Raw genomic sequence first — 27,910 nt, 5'->3', positions numbered from 1 at the left:
TATAGTTGACATTATTTTATTTTTCATTGAATAGTTTCTATTTTTTTCCCCGTGCCTTCAGACCAAAACGTGAATCAGAAGGAACCAACAAATCCCTTGATTAAGTGTACATTTCTGTCATAGGAGAGAAACAATATTAATTTTGGTTAATGCATCTGATTAACCATTACTTGCTTAGCTGTTATGGCATTTATATACTGTTTAAAGAGGAAATCTTTTCAAGAAGCATCAATCTTTAACATATTAGTATCCTAATCTGAATCCAACTTTGAACAAATAGATGTTACCCGGGTCTGTGCATAAGGATGTTGGATAATTGGCCAAAAATAGAGTGATGTTTGATCAAAAAACAAACAAAAACCAAAAAATCAATGCAAGCTGGCCTCCAGGACTCTGCTTCAAAGACAGTGATGGACAACTCTGCGATCCACATCCTGCTTTACCATTTAGCTCTTTATATGCACGCTCTGTGCAGCTTTCTCCTTCACAGGTGTTCAGATAGCTATTATGGTTGATCTCATCTGCGTCAAATCCAGTGTAAAATTCATTGTCTATAAAAATATCGAGATTTACTTGAAGGTAACCTTCTGACTGTGTCATAAGAAAAAACTCCAGATGTCCATTGCAGTTGCACAGTGGGATGTACTGTATAAATATTGTACAAAATAAGGCAGTCTTGTTTTTTTTTTCAGTAGAATAAACCAGATACAAAAAATTTCTGGGAGGACAAAAAAAAACTGTTCAAGTCCAAAAACGTTTTTCACATATTTCTGCTGTTGTCAAATGTCAAGCGGTTTTACAGCATCAAACTAAGAGTATGGGACTGCTGCAACAATGAACACACCCGCGCATTCACACACCAACGACCAAAAAAAAAAAAAAACTGAACAGAAAAAAACCAACACTCCTACACACGTTCACACAAGTGGACGATCTCCTGATGATCAACAGAAAAACAGCTTATTCTATAACCCAACGTCCTGTTCCTGGACAAATCACTGAGACGTAGACACTTCTAATATTGTGTACAGTGCAATACAGAAGGCTCCATTCGTTTATTCAAACTGGTACTGTACTCTTGATACGAAAATAAAATGCTTAATAAGGTTGCATGAATAATAATAATTGTAAATTTATGAGTGTTATACTGGTATTCGTCTTTAATAGCTTTGGCTTTTTTATTTTTTATTTATTCTGTTCTTACTTATTTACTAATTTGTTTGTGGGTTTTAATGTAGAAAATATGGAACAAGAAAAAAATGAGCATACCAAATAACCTGTAATTAGATACCCATGATCAAGATGTTGAGGATTGTGTTTTTTGTCTCTGAGCAATGGCCTGGGATAAAGGTTCATCCCCGACCCATGAAGAAAGCATCCGCTCTTATTTCTGTTATGACAGCCATGTTTCTGAAGGACACGTGGAAACGTTGCCTGAAAACAAACAAACAAACACAAGATAAGCGGTGGAGTGTACTTTCATGACGTGGCCTCCAAAGGTTTCTAGGAGCGGCCCTGCTTCACTGCGAGTGCAGGAGCTAGAGGTCGAAAGTGATTACATGACCTTACGTGGACTAGACAGTTTTAAAATCCTAACAGCAACTTCACAGGCAGGCGGGAGTGCCTACGTGGTAATCAGAGGATGGATGCTTTGCCATAGAGACCTGCGAGGACCCCCACCCATCTTTCAGTCATGCCAACAGCTACACTGCCAATGCAGAAGTTCATAAGGAAGCTGGATGTCCGTGTCCAATGGTCACAGTTCCCATCCGACAGGCGTGTGAAGTCAGCAGCATTTCCGCAATGTCAAGAAGTCCCTCTGTGGTTTTCTGTTGTGGACGGACATGTGGGCGCTCGGCGTGCTACAGAAGCAGGAGAGTGAAGGCTAGGAGGTCCTGTGTGCCTGGCCTGGGCTGACGGGGAGAGAGACGCCTCAGCGGTAGAAAAGAAGGTTCTGCCCTGGATTATGGGCCGCGTCAGGGTCCGAACGCTGCAGCAGCTACTCCGGAGGTGGTCGCAGGCTGTGCAGCTTCCGCTCATCAAGGCCCTTCCAGTACTTGAAGTTGTTGTCCAAGTGCTGCATAAGATTGGGGAGGTCCGCAAAAGCTGAAGGGAAGAGAAAGGAATTTGAGAAGTGAAGTGATATTAGGCAGTATGTGGCATGTTGTAAAGAAAAATACAAAAAGCACCAACCCTGCCAACACTCTGATGCACATAGCAAGTCCTCATTTTTACATTAATATCAGTCTAATGAATGCCTCACTATCTAAATGGGAGGAATTTAAAAAATAACCTTCAAACGATACTGGTCTCAGCTAAATTATAAAGAGAAAAAAGCAATCATAGGACTATTTACATATGATGATTCACATATGTAATATGTAGATATTAAGAAGGCATACAAAGATTCTGCAAGAAAATAATTTAGAATTCAATGAAAATAAGAATGTTTTTCAATCCAAAACCCATTTGATTGAAACCTAGCAGACAGATCAGTTGTATAATGTATAATGCTTTGTACACACATTAATACAATTAATACAATGGAACCATTAAGGTGAATTTTGAGAAGTAAAATATGAAAAATTAATGGCAGCTACGAGCTTCCAACGTATGAATATCATCATATTGCGTAGATATGATGGCACAAAGCCAGTTTCCTTACTGTGACACCAAGAATACATACAGAACCTTATATAAGAACCTGTATCCTAAAGATTTTGATGTTATAGTTAAAATAATTCAGTAATAAAACAAGATATACCTACGTTTTGGCCAAAAATAAATTTTGCACATAACGTAGACCTATAAGCACATATTAACATTAGAGGTACGCTAATTAGACAGTATTTATAATCTGCTAATTTTCCCTTCTTATTAAATCCATCAAAACTAAGAACTCCCAACATTTTTGGTCGATAAATCCATCAACCAACAGCATTACCTTGAGGAACGTTTTAAAGTTTGGTAAAAATCAGTTATTGAATAGCTACATACTGTGTGCTATAAATTATACATGTGAATAATCTTGTAGTTCCTTCATTTTCTGTTTGACTGAAAACTATCTCTATCAAATAACCTATCATGTTTATAGGTTATGGTCCTTAGTGGGGAAAAAGTAATCAGCAGGTATGACCTTAAATAACATTGGAAACCGGTTTGGGCCAGAAAAGTCTGATTGGTACATCTCTAGTTGAAGAATAACTGAACTCAGATTTCAAACATTTCTTTCTACATACTGTAGTCTGGCATTCCAAATTACAATTGTGTTCAAAAGGAAAACACTTCAGGTCATGTAAGCAAATGTAAAATGCATCTGTACAGTGTTTATGGGATGCAGTGTTGTCTCACCATCCCATGCATCAAACATGTCTGTGATGAAGTAGTCTATAAAGGAAATCTGGGACTTTGGGATGCTACACGTGTTTCTGTCAAACACAGGCATGACCACCGGTAGACCTTGTCTCTTCTCCTCATCTGTCTGCGATAAAGACAAGTGCACAAGTGACCATCATGCCCAACAATACTTAACAGTCCATTACAAAAAAATAAAAAAATAATAAACATCATCTTATTCTAGAAATGATGTTTATTGTTATTATAAGTTGTATTTACCTGTGCAAAATACTCCTCTGAGATGCGCCCAGCCCATTCTATACAGAGCTCCAAAGGCCTGCATGGATTAGAGATGTCTGCACACTTAATCAGCATCCGCTTGACGAGGATACGGTTCTCAGGGGACGTCAGGATGCTTTTGACAGATTCCTCATCACTGTTTCCCTAAACAAAACCAGAGCAGGTTATTAGGACAAACAGAAATGCAGTGCTCCAGTTAATTTCAGCACAGAAATCTCTTAGATACATCAAGTTGAACAGTTTGTTTTATTTTATTTGTGGTTAACCAGTCTCAGTATCAGTGCATTGGACTCAAATGCAGGGGGTTGAAAATTGTTTATTGGTGCCAACTGCGCCTTTAAAAAGGTCTGAAAACCTTTTAATGTCCATGTTGAGCATTCCACACAGAGATGTTGAAGATAGAACCAGGCTGTTAAATTCTCCTCCCTCCAAGATATCTTTACACAAGCAACAAATCATATATTCCCCTAATATGTTCCTATCATCTTTTAAACTCAAAAACTTTAGTTGATGAATCTCTAGCTGTGTGTGACAGAATTATACTACATTATATTATTCCTGTATAAGCAATAAACTATTTGATCATTTTTTTATTATTATAACAAGTGCTTCATTGTGATAGCACTCTTAATCTCACCCCATTCTCTTCCAGAGCAGCCAGCGGCTTGTTGATGCTGTTCACAAATTTGTTGACATGTTCGAAGTGTTTGGTCATCTCCGTTGCCAGCACCATATCTATGACGGCCTGCCGTAATGTTCGATACTCATTCCTAGAGAGAAGAAGAGAACAAAAAAGGGGGGAGACAGAGGGAGAGATGGGAGGAGCAACAGAGAGAGGAAGTGGCAGCATGGTAAGTAGTATACTGCCGGTCACATCTCCTAACGCAAGTCTCTCCCATAGGTTTATGAATAATGATAAATGCACATAGAAGCTGTAGCAAAATAAATCAGGAATACTAAATAATACCAAACACAGGTTGAATACGGATACAAAACATAGGGTCACAACATTAAAGCTGCCAAATAATTAGTTTCTTGAATAGACTGTTATACAATTTGCCCCGACCCACTATGGAAGAAGCGGTATAGGAAATGACTGACTGACTGACAGTTATACAATATTGGTATAAGGTTGACAATTATTAAAGGGTTGCATCCACTTAAACTATATTGGCTAAAAATGTAACAGTTATTCCGAAGTTACAGTAATATGCACTTTTTTTTAAGATCGATTATGTTCTCTAAAAGGAAAGTTACAAAATAATTCAATTCATTATCATTTTCTTCGACTATCATCGATATGTACATCAAAACTAAATGGAACATCATCAAAAGGATGGTTTATTTCAGTAATTCCATTCGAACAGTAAAAATCACATATATGCATGTCATATAGAGTGATGTGTATTCAAAGCATTGTTTTCTGTTCAATTTGAGGATTGCTGTATACAGCTGATGCAAACCCCACATTCAGTTTATCAAAAAATGTGAATATTGCATAAGAAAAGAAGGAAAGAGATTTTTGTTATAGAGATGTCTCCCTTTTTAAAAGTATGTCTATGTACAGCATATCATGGACTCAATGTTTGGTCATGGCTGCTTATGCATGAATTACTGCATCAATGCAGCACAGCATGGAGGTAATCAGGCTGCTGATCCAGGTTGCCTTATTAGCGGCCTTCAGCTCATCTGCATTCTTGGGTCCTCGTCCTCCTCTTGGTATTTTATATATTCTCTATGGTGATTAAGTCAGGAGAGTTTGCTGGCCAATCAAGTAACACCATGGTCCTTTCTTTAAGCAGGTATTGATACTTTTGGCAGTGCAGGTTGGTACAAAGTCTGATGGAAAATGAAATCAGCTTCTCCATAAACCATGTGCCAGCAGAGAGAAGCAGGAAGTGCCCTAAAATTTACTGACAGATGGCTGCTCTGACTTTGGACTTGAGAAAACACAGTGGACCAACAGCAGGAGAAGACACAGTTCTCCAAATCAGACACTTCTGACATTCCATGTGGTGGCGCTTGAAGCACGGACTCCAGCTTCAGTCCACACATTGTGAATCTCTCACACAGTCTTAAACAGACTGTGCTACACAACCCTCTCAAGGCTGAGGTTGAGGTCAAACCAATTCCAGACTTTTTTCTTCCACGGAACTTTCCACTAAACCACTTGGATACAGCAATTTGTAAACAGCCAGCTTCTTAAGCTGTGACCCTCTGCTGGTTACCCTCCAGTTTTGTGTATACACGTTTTTTTTATTGGTATTATATAATTTTCCAATTTTCTAAGAAACTAAACTTTGTGTTTTTATTACCTGTAAGCCACAGTCATCAACATTAACAGGAATTGAAAATGTACCTCTATGTTTAATGAGTTTCTAAAGCATCCTTTCTGAACTTTATTAAAACAACTCTTTGATGAGGTTCTAATTTATTGCGATCCAACTATGAAGAAACTTCCTGGCTCTATAAGATCCTTCTAAAAAAAGCTCCATCTGCAGACACTAATCTCAACTTCACAGCAAATCCACATTTATTAATGTTTGAGCAAATGCAAAAACAATGCATGCATTATGCAAATATGTCACTGTTACACAATGATGTAAAAAATGACTTCCTTCGACTTAGATCAAGAGATATTTGCGTGTTTAAACAAATGAGGCATAAAAAGGTCATAATGGCATACCATAACAATTCGATTCTAACTATGCAGATATGTTACATCTATATACAGAGGAATCCACAGACAAGTTTGAAATAAGAAAAAAAGTCTTGCCACAGTAATTTATATGTTTTAATAAAAATAAACTGTTTTGTGACATGATGTCATGGTTGACAGCTAACAAATGACTGCATTTCATCACTGAGACAATATATCTCTGAGCCCCCAACTCAGCTTCAGATATGCTGGATTATTTGGGTCAAATGATACATGCAGATCACGGTAGGTAAGCAAATGAAAAAATATTATAATTTGGGGCTTGAATGAGGCGAGATGATAACAACAAATTCATGACAGCTAATAATCTTCATCTGAAGGATCTGTAATGAAGGTAACATAATTCAGTGCAGGTTTGACTTACCCTTTTCCAGCACGGCTCCATCTAAATAGTTTTTTGTGCTTTCACAGAGTAAAAGTTTCAATGATTGTTTTAATTAATCTCTGTAGTGTATTGTACTGTATCTTCAGTATAGAATTATCCAGGGCAGGTCGAAGCTGTTGAGTGGTTTAGATTTTGAACAACACATGAACAAATGTCTTGAAGGTTTCTTAAAGTAACAATGAAATAGTCCTTTAGCCCAGTGACAAACCACAAGCTGTGAATTGTTTGCTTTATCGTATGGTGTCTACAGTGGGGAGAACAAGTATTTGATACACGACTGATTTTGCAGATTTTCTCACTTGCAAAGCATGTAGAAGTCTTTCATTTTTATCATAGGTGCTCTTTAACTGTGAGTGACAGAATCTAAAACAAAAATCCAGAAAATCACATTGTGTGATTTCTAAGTAATTAATTTGAATTTTATTGCATGTCATAAGTATCTGATACAAAACTTAATATTTGGTACAAACAACTTTGTTTGCAATTCCAGATTTCAGACGTTTCCTGTAGTTCTTGATGAGGTTTGCACACACTGCAGCAGGGATTCTGGACCACTCCTCCATACAGATCTTCTCCAGATCCTTCAGGTTTCAGGGCTGTCGTTGGGCAATACAGACTTTCAGCTCCTTCCAAAGATGTTCAATTGGGTTCAGGTCAGGAGACTGGCTAGGCCATTCCAGGACCTTGAGATGCTTCTTACGGAGCCACTCCTTAGTTGCCCTGACTATGTGCTTCGGGGCCCAGCCACGACCCATCTTCAATGTCCTTACTGAGGGCAGGAGGTTGTTGGCTAGGATCTCCAGATACATGGCCACATCCATCCTCCTCTCAGTACAGTGCAGTCATCCTGTCCCCTTTGAAGAAAAGCATCCCTAAAGAATGATGTTTCCACCTCTGTGCTTCACGGTAGGGATGGTGTTCTTGGGGTTCTACTCATCCTTCTTCCTCCAAACACGGCGAGTGGAGTTTAGACCAAAGGGTCTATTTTTTTCTCATCAGACCACATTACCTTCTCCCATTCCTCCTCTGGATCTTTCAGATGGTCATTGTTAGACTTCAGACAGGCTTGAATATGCGGTAGATTGAGCAGGGGGACCTTGCGTGTGCTGCAGGATTGTAATCCATGGTGGCGTAGTGTGTTACTAATGGTTTTCTTTGAGACTGTGATCCCAGCTCTCTTCAGGTCATTGACCAGGTCCTGCCGTGTAGTTCTGGGCTGATCCCTCACCTTCCTCATGATCATTGATGCCCCACGAGGTGAGATCTTGCATGGAGCCCCAGACCGAGGAAGATTGAGCGTCATCTTGAACTTCTTCCATTTTCTTATAATTGCGCCAACATTTGCTGTCTTCTCACCAAGCTGCTTGGCTATTTTCCTGTAGCCCACCCCAGCCTTTTGCAGGTCTAGTATTTTATCCCTAATGTCTTTACACAGATCTCTGGTCTTGGCCATGGTGGAGAGGTTGAAGTTTGTTTGATTGAGTGTGTGGACATGTGTATTTTATGCAGATAACGAGTTCAAACAGGTGCCGTTAATACAGGTAATGAGTGGAGAACAGGAGGGCTTCTTGAGGAACAACTAACAGGCTTGTGAGAGCCGGGATTCTTACTGGTTGTTAGGTGATCAAATGCTTATGTAATAAAATGCAAATTAATTACTTAAAAATCACACAATGTAAACAACAGAGCAGGTGTCTCAACTGCTCCCTCATATTTAAAAGGTGAAGAGCAAACTCATCTTTTTGCTACCCTGTTTTTTGGGTTAAAAAAAAAATGATTATCAGATTTAAAACTAAGAATTGCTTAAGTTTTAGCTCATACCTCAATTGTTTTATTCTGCAATCTCTGGGGCCAGGGGACTAGTTATATTTTTTCCTAATTTTGTAACACACTCAGGCACCCATGTCTGTAGATATGGAAAAGTTTAGTCAGGCAGCTTTTTTTCTTGCAACTATTTCCTGATGCGTGAAGATTAACAACCGTCTGCCTCACTTGCATGGAATGTTCTCCTTTCTTTCCCATTTTGAAGACGTTTTAGGAGAGATGGGCCTCTGTGCCATTCCATCCTTTCAGGGAAACAGGAGGTCAAGGATTGACACTTAAAACTCAACATTTTGATCATCTTTTAAAAGTAAAGAGTAGTTTAAAAGTTGCTTTTGTTGCACGTATTTTATAGGTGTTTTTGTGAATGCAAATAATTGTGGCACTTGTGATTTTATAAAAAATAATTTCTTAATGTGAGGTTTTTGATTGCCGAACAGTTGTGGTTAAACTGAAGGTTGAATTTAAATTTCTCAGTGATAGATTTTGTTTCTGTAACAAAAGATGAATTAATTTGAAAGCTTTTAAATATCTTTACAGTCAGATGTGACAATAAATAAGGAACATGCTGTAAGTAACTTAGATTCTTCACCTCCCTTTCTCTAGTTGAGAAACTCTGTAGAATTTTTTATTGTTTTTTTAATATTATTACACCCCTGCAGCATGCACACCTTCAGAAATCTATACCAAAATCACTGCTATATTTGAAAAAAAACCTAAAGCATTCCATTTACTGGATTCTGTCAAATAAACAGATGACTCTTTAAGGTTTTGTGATATTAAATACTCTTGGCAGTGTGTGGGTCAACCCTTTTAAATTTAGTATGAATTAAATAAAGGTAAATCTGGACATTTTTGGTTGTATAACATAAAAAAGGCATACAATGGGCTAAAACTTTTTGAGACAATCTTCTCTGCTCCTTACCTTTCTATGTGTTTGAAGATGTTGCACTTATCATCTCTCGTGGTGAGCTGGAAGGCCAGGGCAGCATGGTGGCTCTCTAGCACAGCTGTGTCGTTGTACAGGATGGCCAGCTCGCTTCCTGCGTTGCACAGGAAGCTGTTTGTCCGGCCCGGGTGGTCAACATCGTGCACAGTGGCAGCAATCAGAGCAGCCACTTCATCAATAGGATCTAAACTTTGCTGTCAGGACAATAAATTTAAAAAACGGGTATTAAAGATCAAGCATGAAATATTGTAATTAAAGGTGACAAGTCTGACGGATGATCTAAACCAAAACCAAGGACAGAATGACCTTATTGTACATTTGCACTGCATGCAGTGGTTATGTGCTGTTAAGCAGTTCCACTAAATAAAGAAATAGCTATTCATTTTATTGATCAAGCAGCTTTTATTTTCAGTGCATGCACAAATATAACACAATTGTCCTTTTAAGCACACAGTAGAAAAATGCAGATTGCCTGTAAAACAGAAGTGGCTTTTAACACAAATGTTGACCTATAGAATTCCTGGGACTCATTAACCTTGTGTGGTGTAACCTCACAGCTCACCGGCTAAACCCCTAAAAGATCACTGGGTCGAGATCAGAAATAGATGCTTTGGTAATCGGCTTAACAAGTCTAAATCATCAACACATTACTGAACCACTGACACACTTGGGCAAAACCGTGACTCTGTAGGATTCGAGTTGAATCAGATGGACTATTTCACACAAGCCCTTGCCTGGCCCTTTTAGGTTACAGCTATTTCTTTGTAGGTTTGAAGATGTGCCATGCTCTTTCCAGTTTTGGATAAAGGATTGAAGAGAGCCCTGTGAGCTGCCAATCCCTGCTTAAAATGTGTCCCAGACCATTCTACTGTTCTTTGACCTTCATGATGCTGTTTTTTCACTAATGTTCTCTAACAAACCTCTGAGGTCCTCACAGACTAGCTGGATTTATCCTGTGAATAAATGACACACAAGTATGCACTACTTTATGTTGTTTTATCAAACAAAATCCCAATAAAATAAATTGAAATTTGTGGTTGTAACATGACAAAAGCTTATTGGATATAAAAACTTTTACAATTTGCAGCATTTAAAAGGTTTTATACCACAAACTAATGTTTTTGTACCTAATTTGCAAGGAGCCAGATCTGAATATAACAGTATGTTATGTGGATTATGAGTATAGATGACAAATGTTGGTAAAAAGAAAGTATTCAGGCCTAGAAAAATATCTAAAGCAGAAGAACAGTTGAGTTTTATAGCTCCCTGATTCCAGTGCTAAAGTAGTTTTTTGACCAAATTGTGTCATCTTTGGTATTTTTCGTAAATGCAGCTTAGAAATGAGAACAGATGAAAAGTGCCAACATATCCTATTTGAATAAAGGAGTAAGCAGCCAAAGTCTATATATATATATAATAATAATTGTGTATGAATCTTTAAGAATAAAAAATAACTCCATATAATCATGTGCATTAAATACATTACTTTTTCCCATTTTACCTTAACCCTCTCCTTGCAGAGAAAATATGCAGTTGCATGCAAGACATCAGCTGCATGGGTAGAGTTGTGGTAGGAGTTGCTGGAGTGGTAGTTGGCTTCAATCACTTGCAGCCAAGAGCGCAAAGTAGCTTCAGGGCAGTTTAAAAACTCACACACCCCAAAGCGGGAGAAAATCTTGAGGCCTAAGAAGGTCAAAGGCCTGCAGGAGGAGTTAGAATGTTTAATACAAAATGTCAATGCAAGATCTCTTTCCACTAGAAGAAAAGGTCCATGGTCATTCTTTAAGATCGGGAAGTCTCACCTTTTCATGGTTGCAGCCTCTAAGTTAAAGATGTCAAAGTCCCATGACTCCTCTGTTTCCATGGTCTGGGCAATCCGAGGGGGGATGTCGTTTAATGATAGAGGGGTTGCCAGGTGACTCGGCAGATGGTGGGGCTCTGTGAGCAAAAACAGGAGAAAAGCAAAGGAAGAAATGTTCACTCATAGCAAACTGAGCTGAGAGAAGGACAACCCAGTAAAGCTTTGGTTGTGGTCAACCTTTTGTGTAAACTCACGCTTTGTGGCGAGGATGTATTCATTTCCTGACAATCTACGTAAACCATCCTGTTCAGAAGAGAGACAAAAAGGGACGTTTTATTGGGCCTTTCTGTAAAGTAGAACCTTAGCTCAGAGGTCAGAACATCCGCATGAGGTCTGTAAGGGTCTCTCTAAAAGACAGCGTAGTCCTAACTGAGACAATAGGTGTAATTACATCAGATTTAATACAGAGTCCTTTATGTAGCCCAAAAACACAATCATCCGCTGTTAGTTGTATCAGAAATGAACCATGTTTAATTATGTCCGTGTGTAAACCAATCTACAGTAAATTGTGTTATTTAGTCATTTTTCTTCCTTTGGGTTTTCCTGGATGCTGTAACAGCAAACAGGGCTGATCAGAGGAAAATCAGTGGCTCACCCAAATAATAAACCAAGCTGTGAGAAGTATAATGATCTGGCTCTCTAAGGACTGTGACTCATACCAGCTGTGTGCAACAGACTGCTTGTTATAAATTTGGATATCAACAGCAACAATTATGATCTTTTAATTGCTTACTGGACCTTGTAAATGGTTTACAATTTTATAAAGTACTTATTGACATGGTTAACTTTAGATTTCCTGATGTTTGCAATTTAAAAAAAGGTCAAAATCAATCATGTCCTCTAGGTGCATTTAATGTGGTTAAATCTGCAGAAATTAGGCCTTTCTGTTTACCTTCTGCTGGATTATTAGGATTACATAGGGCAAAGAATACTTATTGAAACAGAATCCATTCAATAAAATTCATACAGAATAAATAAATGCATATATGGGCTAAAAGAACATTTATTTAGGAACTAAAAATGTTGAATGATGTGTTACAGCATTCATGTCAGTTTTCAACTCAGCAAATGACAGGCTTGTTTCGGTCACTGTGGTGCACAGCACAGGTTACATTATGTACTGGGTGTTAGTGAGTACATGGGTGTGTTTCACAATGGGAAATGTTTACTTCACAAGTAAGCAAAATAAAGAGGAGACTGGCTCATCTTTGACCCATGCATTGTCTCGTGGTGCTGCTGCCTCAGAACTATTTTAGGACTTTTCTGCACAAAAAACACAAGAGAGACAGCTCCGCTAATCTTCACTTCATTGACCCGATTTGACCTGATATTACCAACTGAGCTCGTACAAACCACCCAGCCTTCCCCGGCTTTAATCACTTAAACAAACAAATCTTTCTAGAGATGGACTAGCGTGTCTGTGCCTTTGCTTCGTCACAGAGGAGTGCATGTAAAAGTGAAGCCGTGCTTCTTCATTTGCGCTAAAGAACAGGATGTTTCCAGGCCTGCTGTAGTGGAAAGGAAAACGAGTGTGACTGGGTGTATGTGTGCAGAGACAGAGGGAGAGAGAAAGGGTGGGGTGGGCTTTCCTCTCCAGCCTACAGGAGCACAAAGGACAATCTAACACTTCCTCTGGGTTTGTTGCCAAGACTGCCAACTTGGCACTACTTCTGTTCTTCACCATTAGTGTCTGTTAATCCTTCTTTGTCTCCTCCTCTTTGGAAATTAAAAAAACAATCCATGCACTCATGATTCTTGTTGTTTTATTTACCAGATCTCAGACTTTAGCAGCACACAGCAGAAATGAAACAGGAGTTCATTTGTGTATAACAGAAATAAGATGTTTGGGTGTTTCAGTTGTCCTGAAGGACCTTCATGCTCCAAAAAATGGGTTCGCCACTTACTAAGTGTGATGTCCTGGACCAGTGTTTGCCTCTTACCGTCATCAGCCCCCCCACAAGGTCATTTGTGTGGGGATCTTCATCCTTGGTGCCCAGCTGCGGGGAATAGAGCTCTGTGGTCCTCAGGATCTCCAGTACCCGATCCAAGGCCTCTGCCACAGGCATAGGACTGCTTTCCTGTGCCTGGTTTATGATGTTTATAACCTGATAAAAGAAAAACAACTATGTTAGTTGTAACAGCTCAAGAAACATTAAAGCACACTGAAAACAGGAGAATGTTTTAATCTTCTGGCTGGACTGCCATAAAAATGGCACAAAAGGTCTAATTGCACACTTAGCCAGCACCACTATACAGTAGGTGGGTCATTTAAAGCCTTTGGACTCAGACTACAAACAGCCTGTTCCTGCAGTTTCAGGCAGGAACAAAAAGGTCATAAAATACAGCTGAGCACCCATGGAAAAACCACAACCCTTGCAGCAAACAGACTCTAAAATATTTCAATGCTAAATTTCTTGCTCTTATTTTCAATGTTGCCATGTAAAAATGTTGGGATATCCCTGTGACTCTTTAGAGCTGACACTCCAAACCTGTGAGCCTGGACTGTTATTGACATATAAATGAACAATAGAATATAAACACTGACTACAGCTGCAAAAGAGGATGCTTTAAGATTTAATAAGCAGAAAATGCTGGTGTATTGTGAAAGGCTCAAGTGCTTGCAAAAGTATCCGTGCCCCTTGAAATGCTTCAAATTTTGTCACATTACAAAAACAAACATCAATGTAGTTTATTGGGATACTATTTCCATAAGTAAAAATCTAAGGAGTGTAGAGTGCATTTGCATTCAGCCTCCTTAGTCAATGCTTTCCAGAACAATCTTTCACAGCAATAAATACAAGTGTTTTTTGGGCTATGCTTCTAAAAGCTTTATTCATGCTCAAGGTGAGTCCGATTAGATGGAGAGAGCATCTGTGAACCTCAGATTTCAAGTCTTGCCAGATCTCTGAATTGGATTTAGGGTTGGATTTAGGGTTCCTGTCCTAGTTGAGGTGGAAACTCTGCCCCAATCTCAAGTCTGTTGCAGCCTCTAACTGGCTTTCTTCCATGATTGTCGTGTATTTTGCTCCACCCATCTTTCCATCAACTCTGACCAGCTCCCCTGTCCCTGTTGGAGAAAAGGATCCCCAAAGTATAATGCCTCCACCACCATGTGTCATCCTGGGTATTCTATGTTTAGAGTGATGTGTAGTTTTTCCTCCCACCTAACAATTATGCTTTAGTTTGTCTTGATTAATCAAATAAAGTCACAGTAAATAGTTTGTGGTTGTAACTTGGCAAAATGTGTGAAAATTCAAGGGGGATTAATCTTTTACAGGGAATTGTTCCTGTGACTTAATAATATCCCTGTAATAACAACACTGTAAAGGTATACCTTCAATTAAACTAAAGAAAGTAAGTTCAGTGCACTCTCATTTTTTTGGCCGTAATCACCAATGTTAGTGTTTAGAGAAAACAACATTTTCTATGGACAATCACTGCAATACGTCTAGAAAATAATTCTATACGCAAATGCCATCTACTAAAGAACCGGCAACCGAAAAGTGGCTGGATTTCTCAACTCATCTATAAATAATAATAAACCTTCAAAATCCATCTAAGACTTCTAAATATGGGCCAGAAAACAAAAACCCTACAGAGAGTTGGAAAAAAAAACAACAAATTTTATAAATACATGAAATCTGGCTGAGAACAAAGAAACGAACAATCGTGTGATGCAACGCCAGGCTACAAAAAGTCTTTGTAAGTAGTTATACGTGCCTATGGTGTTTAGTGAAATATTATTACTCTTGCCTGGTCATTACATAAATGGGTAAACCCCTTTAAAAAAAAATTTAAAAACCTAAACTACAATCTTCAAAGCTGATTTTTTTATTTTCTCTTCAGATCAACCACGGAAATGCAAAATATTCTACAAAAGTTTGCTCAGTGGACTTTGCTCAGATTTCTGTCCCTTTTGTAAACTTTTAATATTTTAAACACCTTAATTGGCACTTGAAGTGGGACTTTATATGGGAAAAAAAAACAAAAAACATTTCAAGTTTCAAGAAAAACACAACACATTATTTTAATAAAATGCTTACAGTACATTTCCAGGTCTTATAAAGTTAAATCCCTAACTCGAGAAGCCTTTTTTAGAAATCAGTACTGTTCAGGCGACTGTGGCTCAGTAGGAAGAGTAGTCGTCTTGCAATCGGAAGGTTGTGGGTTCGATTCCAGCTTCCTCCTGCTGTATGTCGATGTGCCCCTGGGCAAGGCACTTAACCTCAAGTTGCCTACCGATCTGCGTATTGGTGTATGAATGTGTGAGCGTTAGTGAGTGCGATTGGGTGAATGTGGCTCTAGTGTAAAGTGGTCTGTATGACTGGAAAGGCGCTATATAAAATTCAGTCCATTTACCATTTTTTAACTAATGTGCAAAAAGAAGACTCTGTACAACATTCAAAAAAAGACCTAAAAGTAAAAGAAGGCTCTAACAATGGTCACCAACAGCAAGGTCAGCAAACCATGTACAAGAACACAAGTTTGAACTAATTTGCTCACGCACACCTCCACACACACACACAGCGGTTGTATCACTGCTTTATTCTCCAGAGGATGACGCCTACAGGGACTGGCTACGCAGTCAAATGATACAGCAGAAGAACTGCAGTGTGTCATATGACCCATCCCTGGGGACTTTCAATGTTCCCAACCATCCAAGCTACAAAAACCACTTAAACAGCAGGTTATTCTAGTCCAACATGCTCTCTTTGTCTTGTATGTGAAATGTGGCATTTTATCAGCCCATCTCCACTTGAAACGGTGGGCGTTTGTGTGTGTGACTTCTAAACTCCATTTTGGTAGTGGTACAAGAAGCGCTAATGGCATTTGTAGCACTTTTAGAATACAAGTGTTTAGTCTTGAGATGGTGACCATCAGTACTAACTTATGGTCATATGATGGAGGCTAGGAGGGATGAAGGGGACTTGCTTGAACCCACCTTGGTGATGGGAGCCTCTATCGTCATGGAGTGAATTCGGGCCATTGAGGAGTGTCTTCTCTGTGAGCTCCCTGTAAGGATTGAAGAAAGAAATCATCAACAACAAAATAAGGAACAATCTTCCAGCCATGTTCTAATTCATGTCTGCATGTATCCAAACAACACATAATGCAAACAAACAGCAGGGGAAGGTCATAAGCTGACAAGAAGCAGAGTGTTTCCATCATCTATGTCCCTTCACTCTCACCATCACTCCCCCGTGACGTTATGGATTTAACATCCAGAGAGCCTTTCCTCCGGTCTTTGTGCTTACTGGATTGTATATCTGGAGGAGGGAAAACACTTGACATTATTTACATTCACGTCTTTGGTTGAATATCACCATGTCTATAAATATCTAACCAGGATGGAACTGTTTTTGGATTGTGTTGTTTCTTATAAGATGTGTTTAAAGGTGAGAAAAAGTTAAAGAAATCCTTTTTATTTTTTAACTATAATATCAGCTTTAAGCTTTAAAACTTGGATTAGCTCATTATTGATGTCAGAACTATGGCAAATTATTGCATTACTTGTTCATTTGACAAAGAAAGCATGATTTCTGTGTACATGTGGATAAAGTGTATATTTTGTTGTTTTTAATAGATTTCTTTCCTCTTTGACAAATGGCAGAAAAAAACTAAAACTAAACTAGACTGGCTAAACTAAACCAAACCAAACTATTCTAAACTAAACTAGAAGGTTTTTGGTATTTAGCAAGTTTCCTCCTAGTGTCTTTCGAACCTGATAAAAACATTTAACTACAGTTTTGACGTTGAAATATTTAGAAACACACGTCTCACCTAAGACTATAAAATACATTAATTTATTATGTTTTTTTTTATTTTATTAGCAAAGAATGTGTCACCCATTAAATAATCATGGTTCTTTCTTACAGGATTTAAATACAGACAACAAAGATTTGTTCGCACCCCTGGAAAAGATGTGTAAAAGGGCTTAAATACACTTGCATAATTTTCCATTGAAAACTGAAAAAAAAACAACTAGACGAACTTCTAGATGAACAGAAGAGTGGCGGTGATGCAAACCAACGAAACACAATCCCTGTTTGCTGTTTACTTGTCAGACGTCGAGTTGTGCCATTTTGAAATCAGTCACAGCTGCAGCTTCTCCTTTTTAAAAGGAGTTTAAAACCACAATATAGCAAAGAACAATGATCCACTTAAACAATATCAAAGTACCCTTTCCAATGTCCACTAAAGGACGATTTAAGTTCTTTTAAGGTTATTTCACAGCAAGTTGAAGATGGATTCGATGACTATCATTTTAAATATTTTTAAAGCCAAATGACAATGTTATTTGATGTAAAAAATATTCATAGGATCTTCAGTGTTAAAAATAAATATGTCCTGATCCAATCCTGCTGCACAACAATGGGCATATTTTAAAGAAACGGTGGCATGGTTATTTAGATTTGCCAATTCTGAATACTTTTTTTTAACTCAAGATTCCTAATTCACACATGAATAACTTAACTGATTAATTTCACATTTCTTTATTTAGTACACGTTTAGGTGATAAGTTTTTATTAATTAAATGTGCTTATTATTAGTTTTTTATTACATTATGGCACTTAAGGCACTGACTCTTCTACGGAAATAAGAATATGCAACAAACAGCTCCCATAAAGAGGTTAGGAGTAGGAGAAAGAGGTCTTAAAAGAGGAGTATTTTCAGAAAACATTCAAATATTGATCTCACCTGTTTGCGACTCTGCCTGCACACGTTCGGTGGATTTATCACACTGCACAGACAAATAAGAAAAGCACACTGACATATGCAAATAAAAAAAAAAACCTTTCCATTCTTTACTATTCACCAAAAAACACTAATGTCACCTTATTATTATCATTTAAAGGCCTGTTGATAGACACATAGTGTCTGATTTTTCTGTGAAAGACAAAGGCATAACATTACATCAGATAAAATAAAAAGGCGTGATGAATAGAGTTGATTTTTACGTTCGGCTCACTCACCCCCCCTGTCCAATTACAGGTGTGATTTTCACATTTTGCTGAATGTTGTCTCCATTCTTCTTTTTGGCATAATAAATCCCCTGCCACTCCTGAAGCATAACACAACGGGTTGACATATTAGTTTGACGACTTGTGATTAAAAATAAAAAGTAAACGCGTCCTGTTTGCCTGTGCAGCAGGCCAGTGTTTGTGCAACAGGTGGTGAGATGGAGTGGGTCAGGGTATTTTCAGAGAATGGCAACCTGCTTTAATGGATAGAGGGAGCTCCACTGGAGTCCAGTACGCTTGTTTCATGTCTGCCCCCTCCCACCTGCAGCTTAAAAAGACCCTCCTTGCTGTTAGGATGCCTGGGTTTGACCTTCGCGCTCTGTGTATTAAGATTACTGGACATGAAACAGAGCTGCTGGATGACCAGCGGCGCAGGGCAACAGCGCACAGGAAAGCTTGTGCAGGCATGGATGCAGATATCTGGGGTGCTTACACAAATGATCTGATTGTGAGGCAACTTGCACCAGTTAAAGCAACTCTACAAGTACTAATAAAGGATTACACATTACCTTTCCTTTTCGTATACAGGAGTTTATCGTTTCAAGGAGATCAGGCTTATTCTTCTCACTTTTAGGCACTTCTATTATTTCCTTCCCTATTAGCTCGCCTTGTTGGTAGCCCATAATGGATTCATAGGCAGGATTCACATACTGTAAAGGGGAGGAAAGAAAAGTGATGAGTTCAGGCATAGTAAACCAACGTCTACTAATTAACGGAAGAAAAAAAACCATTTTCAGCTCATTAGATTAAGTAGAAAACATCCTGAAAGCACGGGCTACAGTGATTTAGGAGCATTTAAATGACAGAGTCCACTAATACTCCTGAACGAGATCTGAGAACACAAGACATGAACAGGAGCTAAAAACAGAACCGAGCAGAACAGAGAAAGAAATCCTGCATGGTTGGAGAGGGAAAATTTTAAAAAGTAAAATAAATCCCCACCTGAATAACTTGATCTTCAGAAGTGATCTCTATGGCGTCTTGGCTTTGTTCCAGAGCTGTGAAAATCGCATTGCTAGCCCTGGTAGGGAGAGAAAACAGTGGGAGTATTAATTTAGAAAAAAACCATGTTTAATTAACATTTCATTTATTAAATAGCATGTAAAACATTATTTATACTCTTCTCAATATTCAATGGAAAACTCTTTATTGGCATAGAGCAGCCCTTTACGTGTTTTCACTGATATTTCAAGGATTTCTCTTTGCTGAAGTCTTTGAGGTTGGAAGGCCTCCTTGCCATTACCCTAATCTCTGGTTCCCGCGATCAGATTCTCTGTCAGATTCAAGTCAGGACTTTCCCTCAGCAGTATTATAAGTCTTTATTTAATTCAGTTAGAGTATAAAAACAGCACCTTTGCAACTGCAGACAATTATTTTCTGTGTAAGTCCAGGGTGAGGGGTATAGAAAACTTAATCGTAAGCAAACTTTATCACATATATAGAGTTTAACTACAATGCAGTGTAACTGCATGCATGACTCACCTCAGTTTGAACTGTGCCCGCACCTCTCCATGCTCCAGCTGTAGCAGCTCATTGTAGCAGGCCATCATATTGGCATTTTCCACATACCTCTAAAGGTCAGAGGTCAGTCAAGCACAGTTCAGTCAAAAGAGGATAAAACCTACTATATGCTATGCTAATCCATGCATGGGCAAGTCAGTACATTCTCAAAAAAATAGGAGCTTCAATTAGGACTTTCATCTTACAGGGAAAAAAAGAAATCATCAGCTACAAATCTAAATCTTATCACTGATAAACTACATTTTCAGGCAGCATAAAACACACTGTGTACTTTAAGCTTACCCTATTAAAGCCAGCATTGATTAGCGGCATCACAGAGGCTTCCTCTCTGTCTGGCCTGAGAAAAAAGAAAACACATGTCAAGAGCAAAGCAGCACATGATAAATGCTTGTTTAGAGAACATCGGAGGCCTGCTACAGATGACAGGCTGCAGGCATACACTGTAAATTGATCATTTTTCTACCAACATTTCCCCTAAACACAAGTTCCCTAGAAGGGACAATATAAAAAAAGAAGAAAGCAAACATGTACCTTTTCACGATGGCGACTATCACAGTGTTTTCTGAGGAATTGACCGCTCTCATTGACCTGAATGTAAACAGAGGGAGCCTTTTAGCCAGGGAGCATGCTGATGGAAAAGCCCATGGCATCAAATCAATGTAATTTCAGTTTTTCACGCTTCAATTCTAGTAGGCAGGCAGAACCCAGAGGTGGAGTTCCGAGGCCTCTGAAAGAATGCAGTGTACAGGGCCGCTCGTCCGCCTGTGGTTTCCCCCAGCCAGTGGTCATAAAGCCCCTTTAGTCCCCCCCAAAACCCACCGGAGCCTGACCGTGTACACTGAACATATGGATTGGCCAAAATGAATAGGGTTAACACACACTCCGGACATGGCAAATTAATGTTTATAAATGCACTTTTGGTTTGAGCTGAGGCTAAAGATAGACAGCGGTATGGGCTAGGCACCACTCGTTTCTCAGTGACATAAATCCACAAGGTAGAGAGCAAAGAAAAAGCTGAGCAGGCTGAACAGAGCAGCCGAACACATAGCAAGAAGCATAACCATGTGGACGGAAACTCGTAAAAGTAGTGCTAAAACTGGTCCTATCAAAGTCACATGTCATGTGTTAGATCACGGGCCCTAGATCAGTGGTTCCCAAAGCTGAGTTAGGGTACCACTGAAGGCCATGAAAAACCCAGCAAAGGAAATAATTTCCAGAATTCATTTTTTTTAATATTCTTTTCATAATAGCAGAATTTCACAATCTCTGTTACAACAGTAAAACCAACAATTGTAAATGATAAAACTAAATGTTCTTCTTGCACCCTATCTCAAGAGGATTACTAGCAAAAAAAAAAAAAAAACAGAAAAACAAAAATAAAAGTTATCCAACCTTCCTTGGCTAAAACTTGATTCAACATGCAACATCGATTAAGAGTGAGCCAAAAATTCCTTATCCAGCTGCAAGTTTTTGGAAAACCTGTGAAACTTTGAAAGCTACAGTTAAGGCCAGAATTGTTCATACTCCTCGCAGATTTAGGTTTAAAGTATTCATTTTAGCAACTGGACTTAAATCTGACAGAGAATCTGTGCAAGGAGTTTAGGATTAGGGTGATGGCAAGGAGGCCTAACAAACTAAAAGATTTGAAGCCCATCGCCAAAGATAAATTGTCAAAAGCTCAATTGACACATGCAAAAAGCTGCTCAGCAAATTATGTATGTTTGATCAATGCCAATAAATACTTTCCTATTACTGAGAAGGGTATAAATATTATTTTTGCATATAAATGCATTTTATTACAAAATGTCAATAAAATTAAATTTTTTTTTTCAAAATTGATACTATTTTTTTTTTTTTTCGGCACTAGTGGCCTTTATTTTGTTTTTTGACAATAGGCAGACAGGAAAGATGGGCAGAGAGAGGGGGAGACATTCGTCAAATGTCGACGGGTCCGGGACTCGAACCCGGGATGTCCGCTTTGAGGACTGCAGCCTCCGCATATGGTTGCGCGCTCAACCCCTACACCACCAGCGCCGCGCCCCAAAATAGATACTCCTTTTATATTATTTTATTATCATTTGAGAGGCCTTTCTCATTTCCTATCAGCAACAAATTATGAGTTGAATAAATCTAAATCTGCCAGGGGTTTGAATCTTCTGAGGGCTCAACTGCAAAATGAATCTCAGCAGTTAAAAAAAGACAGAAACAATAAATTGTTTTAAAAACAGGAGCAGAAATCAACAGAATTAATAGCTACAAGAATGTAATGAATGGCTATAAACTCAAGGATACTGGTTGTAGATTTCAGCCTCTCCAAAAAGTAGCTCAGGGTTCCTACAAATCGTTCACATAAAAATTCGATACTTATCCAGACTCAACAATGCAAAGCTCACAATCCTTTTCATTTATTTAAAAATATAAAATACTAAATTTCACCACGCGATTAGGACAGATATCTAAAGAGAGCAGGTTTACAATATGGAACCTGAAGAAACAAGAAGGGAATGAAGGTAGGATACGAGGAAGGAAAAACAGAAGGAAGCAAAAAAGAAAGCACAACAAAGCAAGGGTGGGAGATAGGAGACAGGAAGGAAGGAAGGAAGGAAGGACAAAGTAAAAAAAATCAAGAAAGAAAAGAAAGAATAGGGTAAGGTAGAGATAAGAAGGAAGGAAATAAGAAAGGATATAACATTTAGACAAAAGGCCTAGGGGTTCAGTTTCTATACTTTTCCAGATCGGAAAAATACTGAGATCAAATTCTATACTTCCAGACTGAGTAGGAAGCCTGGTAACTGTATGAATGTAAACTTGAGTAAATCTTTCTGACCTTTGTTGAGAATTAAAATCATGTAATTTCATGCTATTAGTTTAGTTTGCATGTGAGAACATTAAACTAAGATTTAACATGAGTGAGCCTTGAGGAGAGATCACAGATCACAGCAGGGGTCAGGATGGCACAAGGGTGAACAGAGGTTAGAAGGTTCTCGGCAGCTGCAAGCAGTAAAAGCTGGCTGTAGGGACAATAAAGCAATAAATGTCAACTTTTGGCCATGGTATAGATGCCACAAGGGAGCTTGGCTGATTTACATCACCAGACGGAAAAAGGGAAGGCACAGTCAGTAAGCTTTGAAATCAACAGTATAAAGATGTACTGGAACTTGTAATGACAGAGACATCTGGGTAAAGACAGCCATGCGTTGCTGAAATCTGCGATCTCTCTCCGTAAGGGCCCTTATGTAATTTGCTTTTCTTTATGTAATTTCTTTTCTTTGTGTTATTTTGTATATTCATATTGCATTAGAAATCATTGGACTTATGATCTTCCAAATTAAACTTGCGTTAATCTTAATTTCCTGCTCTTCATCTGTTCTTTCTCACGACATCCGGACTGGGAGAGGTTGAGGCCGCAAGAATATCAGTGATAGCATTATTTTACCTCAACACCTTCCTTTTAAACACAGCGTTTCTTGACATCACCGCCTTTCATTTGATTCCACCATTTTAAACAAAAGTCCACCAATTCAAAGGTGTCAGGATAAAAGGATACTTATCCCATCAAAGTTGGAAAAATATTCACAGCAACGATAAGGGAGCTGCCTTACCGGCACAGGGCTTCAGCGTCAAAGTGTCTGGAATGTCTGTGGTCAATGATGACAAGGTCATGATGCTTCTCTGAGAAGCATTCAAGAGCGGATTCAGGTGTCCGCGCCACGTTGCACCTGTAGTTGGCCTTCTCACACGCCCAGCAGAAGCCATTACTTTGACTGTCCTCTTTGGCAAAAACTAAAAGTACCTGCAAGACAAGAAATTACCAAATAAATGCTTATTAGAAGGTTATTTATTTAAATAAGACCTCTTGCAACGCCAGACCTATAACTGCAAAACTATTTTTTTTAAAAGACATCCACCTTTCACATTTATTGCAAGCTCTGGTGAAAAGGCCTTATTAAGTATATTTTCTCATTTGTTGCAGTAGCTAAATCTCACACTGAAAAACCCCAGCCTTTAAATTTAAGTACATCTATTTAGTTGGGGGAAAATACATATTTTTAATTTTGCATTTTAGTCTTCCTTGGCTTGACTATAAGCACTTCTAATGCAGTATCCTTTCCCACATTGTCATCTGCCTCCATTTATTATTGACAGTCCTGTTGAATTTGTCTGACGGGATTTTGCTGCAGCAACACGTCGTGCAGTCTGACATCATGCAGCGTGATAGGAGTCACATCTAGCTTGCACAGTATGAAATATTAAATTCCATTATGATCTTTGAAATCACAGTGTGGGCTGGGCCCAAAATTCTGAACGCATCATCTACACCGTGAAAAATCAAAATGAAAAATCTGTGTGTGGTGGAGAATCAACACCGCACATCACCCTGAATATAGCACCCTGCAGTGACATGGTGTTGGCAGCATTATGCTGTGGGGATAATTTTCTTTTACTGGACAGGCAAGGCTGGAGGAAAAATACAGGATAATTCTGTGATAAAACCTGTTAAGAGGCTTTTAAAAAAAACTGGGGCGGACGTTCGCCTTCCAGAGGGACAATGACCCTAAACTAGCAGCCAGAACTATAATGGAATAGTTTAGATCAAAGCATTTTCAAGTGTTACAAAGGCCTAAACCTAAATCAAAGTAAGAGTCTTTGGCAAGTCTTAAAAAGATTGCTGCTCACAGATACTAACCATCCAATCTAAATGATCTTAAGTTATTATTACAGAAGAATAGGCAAACATTTTAGTCACCAGATTTGCAAAGCTGATAGAGAGGTAAACAAAAACACAGATGAAATTGCAGCGAAAAGCGGTTCAACACATTATTATATCAGGGGGCTAAATACAAATGCAGGCCACACTTTTCAAATGTTCTATCTGTATAACACTTTGAAAGCCATCCTTATCCATCTTGTTCACAGGTAAGTACAACTTTAAGTTGGTTTAACACGGAATATTCAAATACACATTAATGATGTGTATGGTTGTTGTGCATCACAATGTGAAAGGTTTCAGGGGTGATAATGCAAGGAACTAACAAGGACTGAGAAAACAGTTATTTGTTCAGACTTGAAGATTTGAACATGTACAGTAATCCGATCTCATGCTTTGATTAGGCATCATGACTATGTAGTGGCAATAAGCTGGAAGTGCTTTTGAAACAATATTAGATAATAACACAAGTTTCAATAGAAGATATTTCAAACAGCAAATAATGAGCCAGAAATAATCTTCTATAAGATTAAAGTACAATAACAAAGAGAGCTAAAGCAAAACGTCATGTTGACACCTGAGTGCATCAACAGCTCATAGCTGCCGTCACTGCTGGGCTCCTGCTCATTCGCGCCCGTCGTCCTATAATCAGCCTACAGTATGACCCGCAGGCCCAAAGCGAACAGGCCCAGATTGATCAGGCTCAGCTCTTATTCCTGTGCGTCACAAGTTTTGTTGTCCGCCGTGATGATCTATGACACAATTAGTCGAGGTGGCCTTGACTGCCCCCCCTCCCAAGGCTATGGCTGAAAGTGCTGCAGCTACCATCAAGCCAGCCTTTGAGAGCGAGCTCCCTCTCTGCCACCACGCTTCCATGCAACCCCACCCCCACCTCATCCCGTCCCCCCCGTCTCCCTTCCCTTTACTTGCGTAAATACTGGACAAGAGATTTGGGCCCGCCTCCCAGAGCAGTGCTGCACTAAGAGCAGATTCATGAGTCACTCTCTCGAACAGACGTCATCTCCAACTGTTGGCAGGCAGCAGAGTTAATGTAAAGAAAAGGAAGCTTGTTCCACCCATTTAAGTTTGCACCGCACCTGTGAGGTTCATTCAGGACAGAAGTACCAGACTGCAAGAATTTGTTGTTTCGACAGCCTTCACAGTTTGAGCTTAACTGGTCTAGCCTTTAGCTCAAAGTAGACTGAGGCAGCAGTGAGGCAGCGAATCAGTTTGTCTGACAGAGGTGTTGCAAATGTAAACCATATTCCACATACTGTAAGAGCATTTTCCCTACAAGCTGCAATAAGTGCACAGGTCATAAATACATCACCTCTGAGTCCTGCAACTATGTTTGGTACGCACAGGGAATTGGATCAGAATTCCACATTGGGTTGTTGGGAGGAGAGTCAACATTCCCGCAGAGGTGGTGGACCTGGGTAATACAGGCCAAGATCAGATCCTCAAAGACATTTCACCTTGTTTTAGCATGTGAAGATTTATTTGGGAGTAAGAAATATGAGGCAGAATCATGTCCAAGGCAGGAAATGTCACAGGGGGGGTTAGCAAGCATTTGGCAGCGCCTGATCACTCAGTTTAGACAACATTTTTGCTGAAAACAGAGTGGGCCCAGCCAGATCCTGTGAGGCGAGAGAAAAGAGGAGGAGTAGAGGAGGAAGGCATGACAGGATCAGCTGTGAGTGACAAAAACAGGAAGGGGATATCTTTCTACCTCGTTTTCCTACTGTGGCCAAAGTCAAGTGCATCAAACAATGAGGCACTCACAATACACAGAGCATTAATTCAGAGGGCTTAATTCTTAAGAATAACCCAGGCTGTGTTTTAGTTGCAATGCACAAGGTTTAAAACTAACCCTTGTTTTCCAGTAACCAATCAAAAAAAAAAAAGTGGGTTTCTTAAAATAATCCCCCTTCATATGACAAAGACAATGAGTACATTCTTACATTTAACCCTAAAAACTTTAGGTATTTTGGAGAGTCAAGAATTAATGCCACATTTCTACATTGTTAAACTGAATTTAACATTTCTACAAAATTGGATTTCCAAGATTTCAAACAACAGCAGGAACACACTTTGCTGGAACAAACACAAACTGTATCATGAGCCACTGAATGTCACAGAAGGTCCATCCTCCAGTGACTGGTGATCCTCTGTGCAGTTCTTCCAGAAGGTGCATTGTTCATTATGGTATGTTCCCAGTCTCAAATATTTGGCCCCGTTGCCTTGACAGCCCAATGCAGCGTTGCACACAACACATCTATTAACAGTTAAGCTTCCCCCTTGAATGGTTGCATGTTTCTTAGAGAGGTGTGGCATCTTGAAGATATTATTTAAGATCTACCGTAACTCAAAACAAAAGCAATTTTTAAATACTAATCCTTAAAAAAAGTACAACAAAGTACTAACAGCCACACCAAGTTTAGCTCTAAAGCTCAGTAATCAGCTGCTGATGGATACAGACGTAAACCATGCACTGAGGCACTCCTGGTGTTCCCTTCGAAGTTCTGGGACAAATGTTCCCCATTGTTTCATAATACCTGAAGTGGGTCTTTAAATAGCTTCATTGGTCCAAACTGCACCTCTGTTAATGTGGTCTGAAAGAAAACAAGAATACAATGGTTAGAACTCAAGAAAGGTGACATTTTCACATGAAATATCTCCTTGTATTATATTTAAGGCCCACTGGGGTTTACAAAAGTCTGTGGCAAAAGCCTTTTCATTTGAACTGATTAAAACCTCACAAAGTGCTAAAGTTGGAGGGAGACAAATTGCATCAAACACACACACAGAAAATAAACAGCTCAGTTGTCCTGTGACTGACAGAAAAATGAAGGTGAGCTAGTAGGAAGCTACTTTTTCACCCAACATGCAAACAGAAAAGATACTTATTTAACAATTTACAGCTGGGTTCAGATAGATCGCATACAGATGAGGAATAATGCAACGCTTTCTGAATCACATCAGTTTATAATACATTTTAGTGAAATTGCCATATTTGATCATGAAGGAGAATAAAGACTGAATCAGCTGATGTTTAAACATGGTAGCATCTAAACGCCAATCATAATAAGTTCTTTTTAAAATAAAGTGTCTATTCTCTGAAATATCTGCAGGGATAACTGTGTCTTTCTTCCTGCTTCAAATATCAGCAACTACTGTGTGTAAAAAGTTTCAACCACTACAATCTTTTTCATATGTTCTTTCCAAAGATGACGAGTTTTCTATAATCTTGTAAAGTTGTCATGATCGTCCTTCAGAAGACCTCAAATT

The 27,910-nt window shown here is 38.9% G+C and overlaps 1 protein-coding gene across 1 annotated transcript in view; it reads right to left on the bottom strand.

Annotated features, from left to right (window-relative positions):
* Nucleotides 1-27,910, bottom strand: part of pde8a (phosphodiesterase 8A) — a 61,270-nt gene continuing 33,360 nt past the window's right edge. The window contains exons 2-22 of the mRNA XM_047363244.1: nt 27,178-27,234; nt 23,517-23,707; nt 20,446-20,502; nt 20,197-20,251; nt 19,876-19,964; nt 19,336-19,414; nt 18,903-19,043; nt 18,346-18,434; nt 18,208-18,259; nt 18,071-18,113; nt 16,561-16,638; nt 16,314-16,384; nt 13,312-13,476; nt 11,566-11,614; nt 11,313-11,448; nt 11,012-11,210; nt 9,487-9,704; nt 4,274-4,406; nt 3,616-3,780; nt 3,352-3,481; nt 1-2,106 (exon numbers count right to left, since the gene is read on the bottom strand). Of these exons, the coding sequence (XP_047219200.1) occupies nt 2,000-2,106; nt 3,352-3,481; nt 3,616-3,780; nt 4,274-4,406; nt 9,487-9,704; nt 11,012-11,210; nt 11,313-11,448; nt 11,566-11,614; nt 13,312-13,476; nt 16,314-16,384; nt 16,561-16,638; nt 18,071-18,113; nt 18,208-18,259; nt 18,346-18,434; nt 18,903-19,043; nt 19,336-19,414; nt 19,876-19,964; nt 20,197-20,251; nt 20,446-20,502; nt 23,517-23,707; nt 27,178-27,234 (2,304 nt within the window). The 3' untranslated portion in view covers nt 1-1,999. The remainder of the gene's footprint in view (nt 2,107-3,351; nt 3,482-3,615; nt 3,781-4,273; nt 4,407-9,486; nt 9,705-11,011; nt 11,211-11,312; nt 11,449-11,565; nt 11,615-13,311; nt 13,477-16,313; nt 16,385-16,560; nt 16,639-18,070; nt 18,114-18,207; nt 18,260-18,345; nt 18,435-18,902; nt 19,044-19,335; nt 19,415-19,875; nt 19,965-20,196; nt 20,252-20,445; nt 20,503-23,516; nt 23,708-27,177; nt 27,235-27,910) is intronic.

This window comes from Girardinichthys multiradiatus, chromosome 4 (assembly GCF_021462225.1).
Source record: "Girardinichthys multiradiatus isolate DD_20200921_A chromosome 4, DD_fGirMul_XY1, whole genome shotgun sequence".
NCBI lineage: Eukaryota > Metazoa > Chordata > Actinopteri > Cyprinodontiformes > Goodeidae > Girardinichthys > Girardinichthys multiradiatus.
Note: the sequence above shows the minus strand (reverse complement) of the source record. Positions and strands in the feature narration are given on the sequence as shown.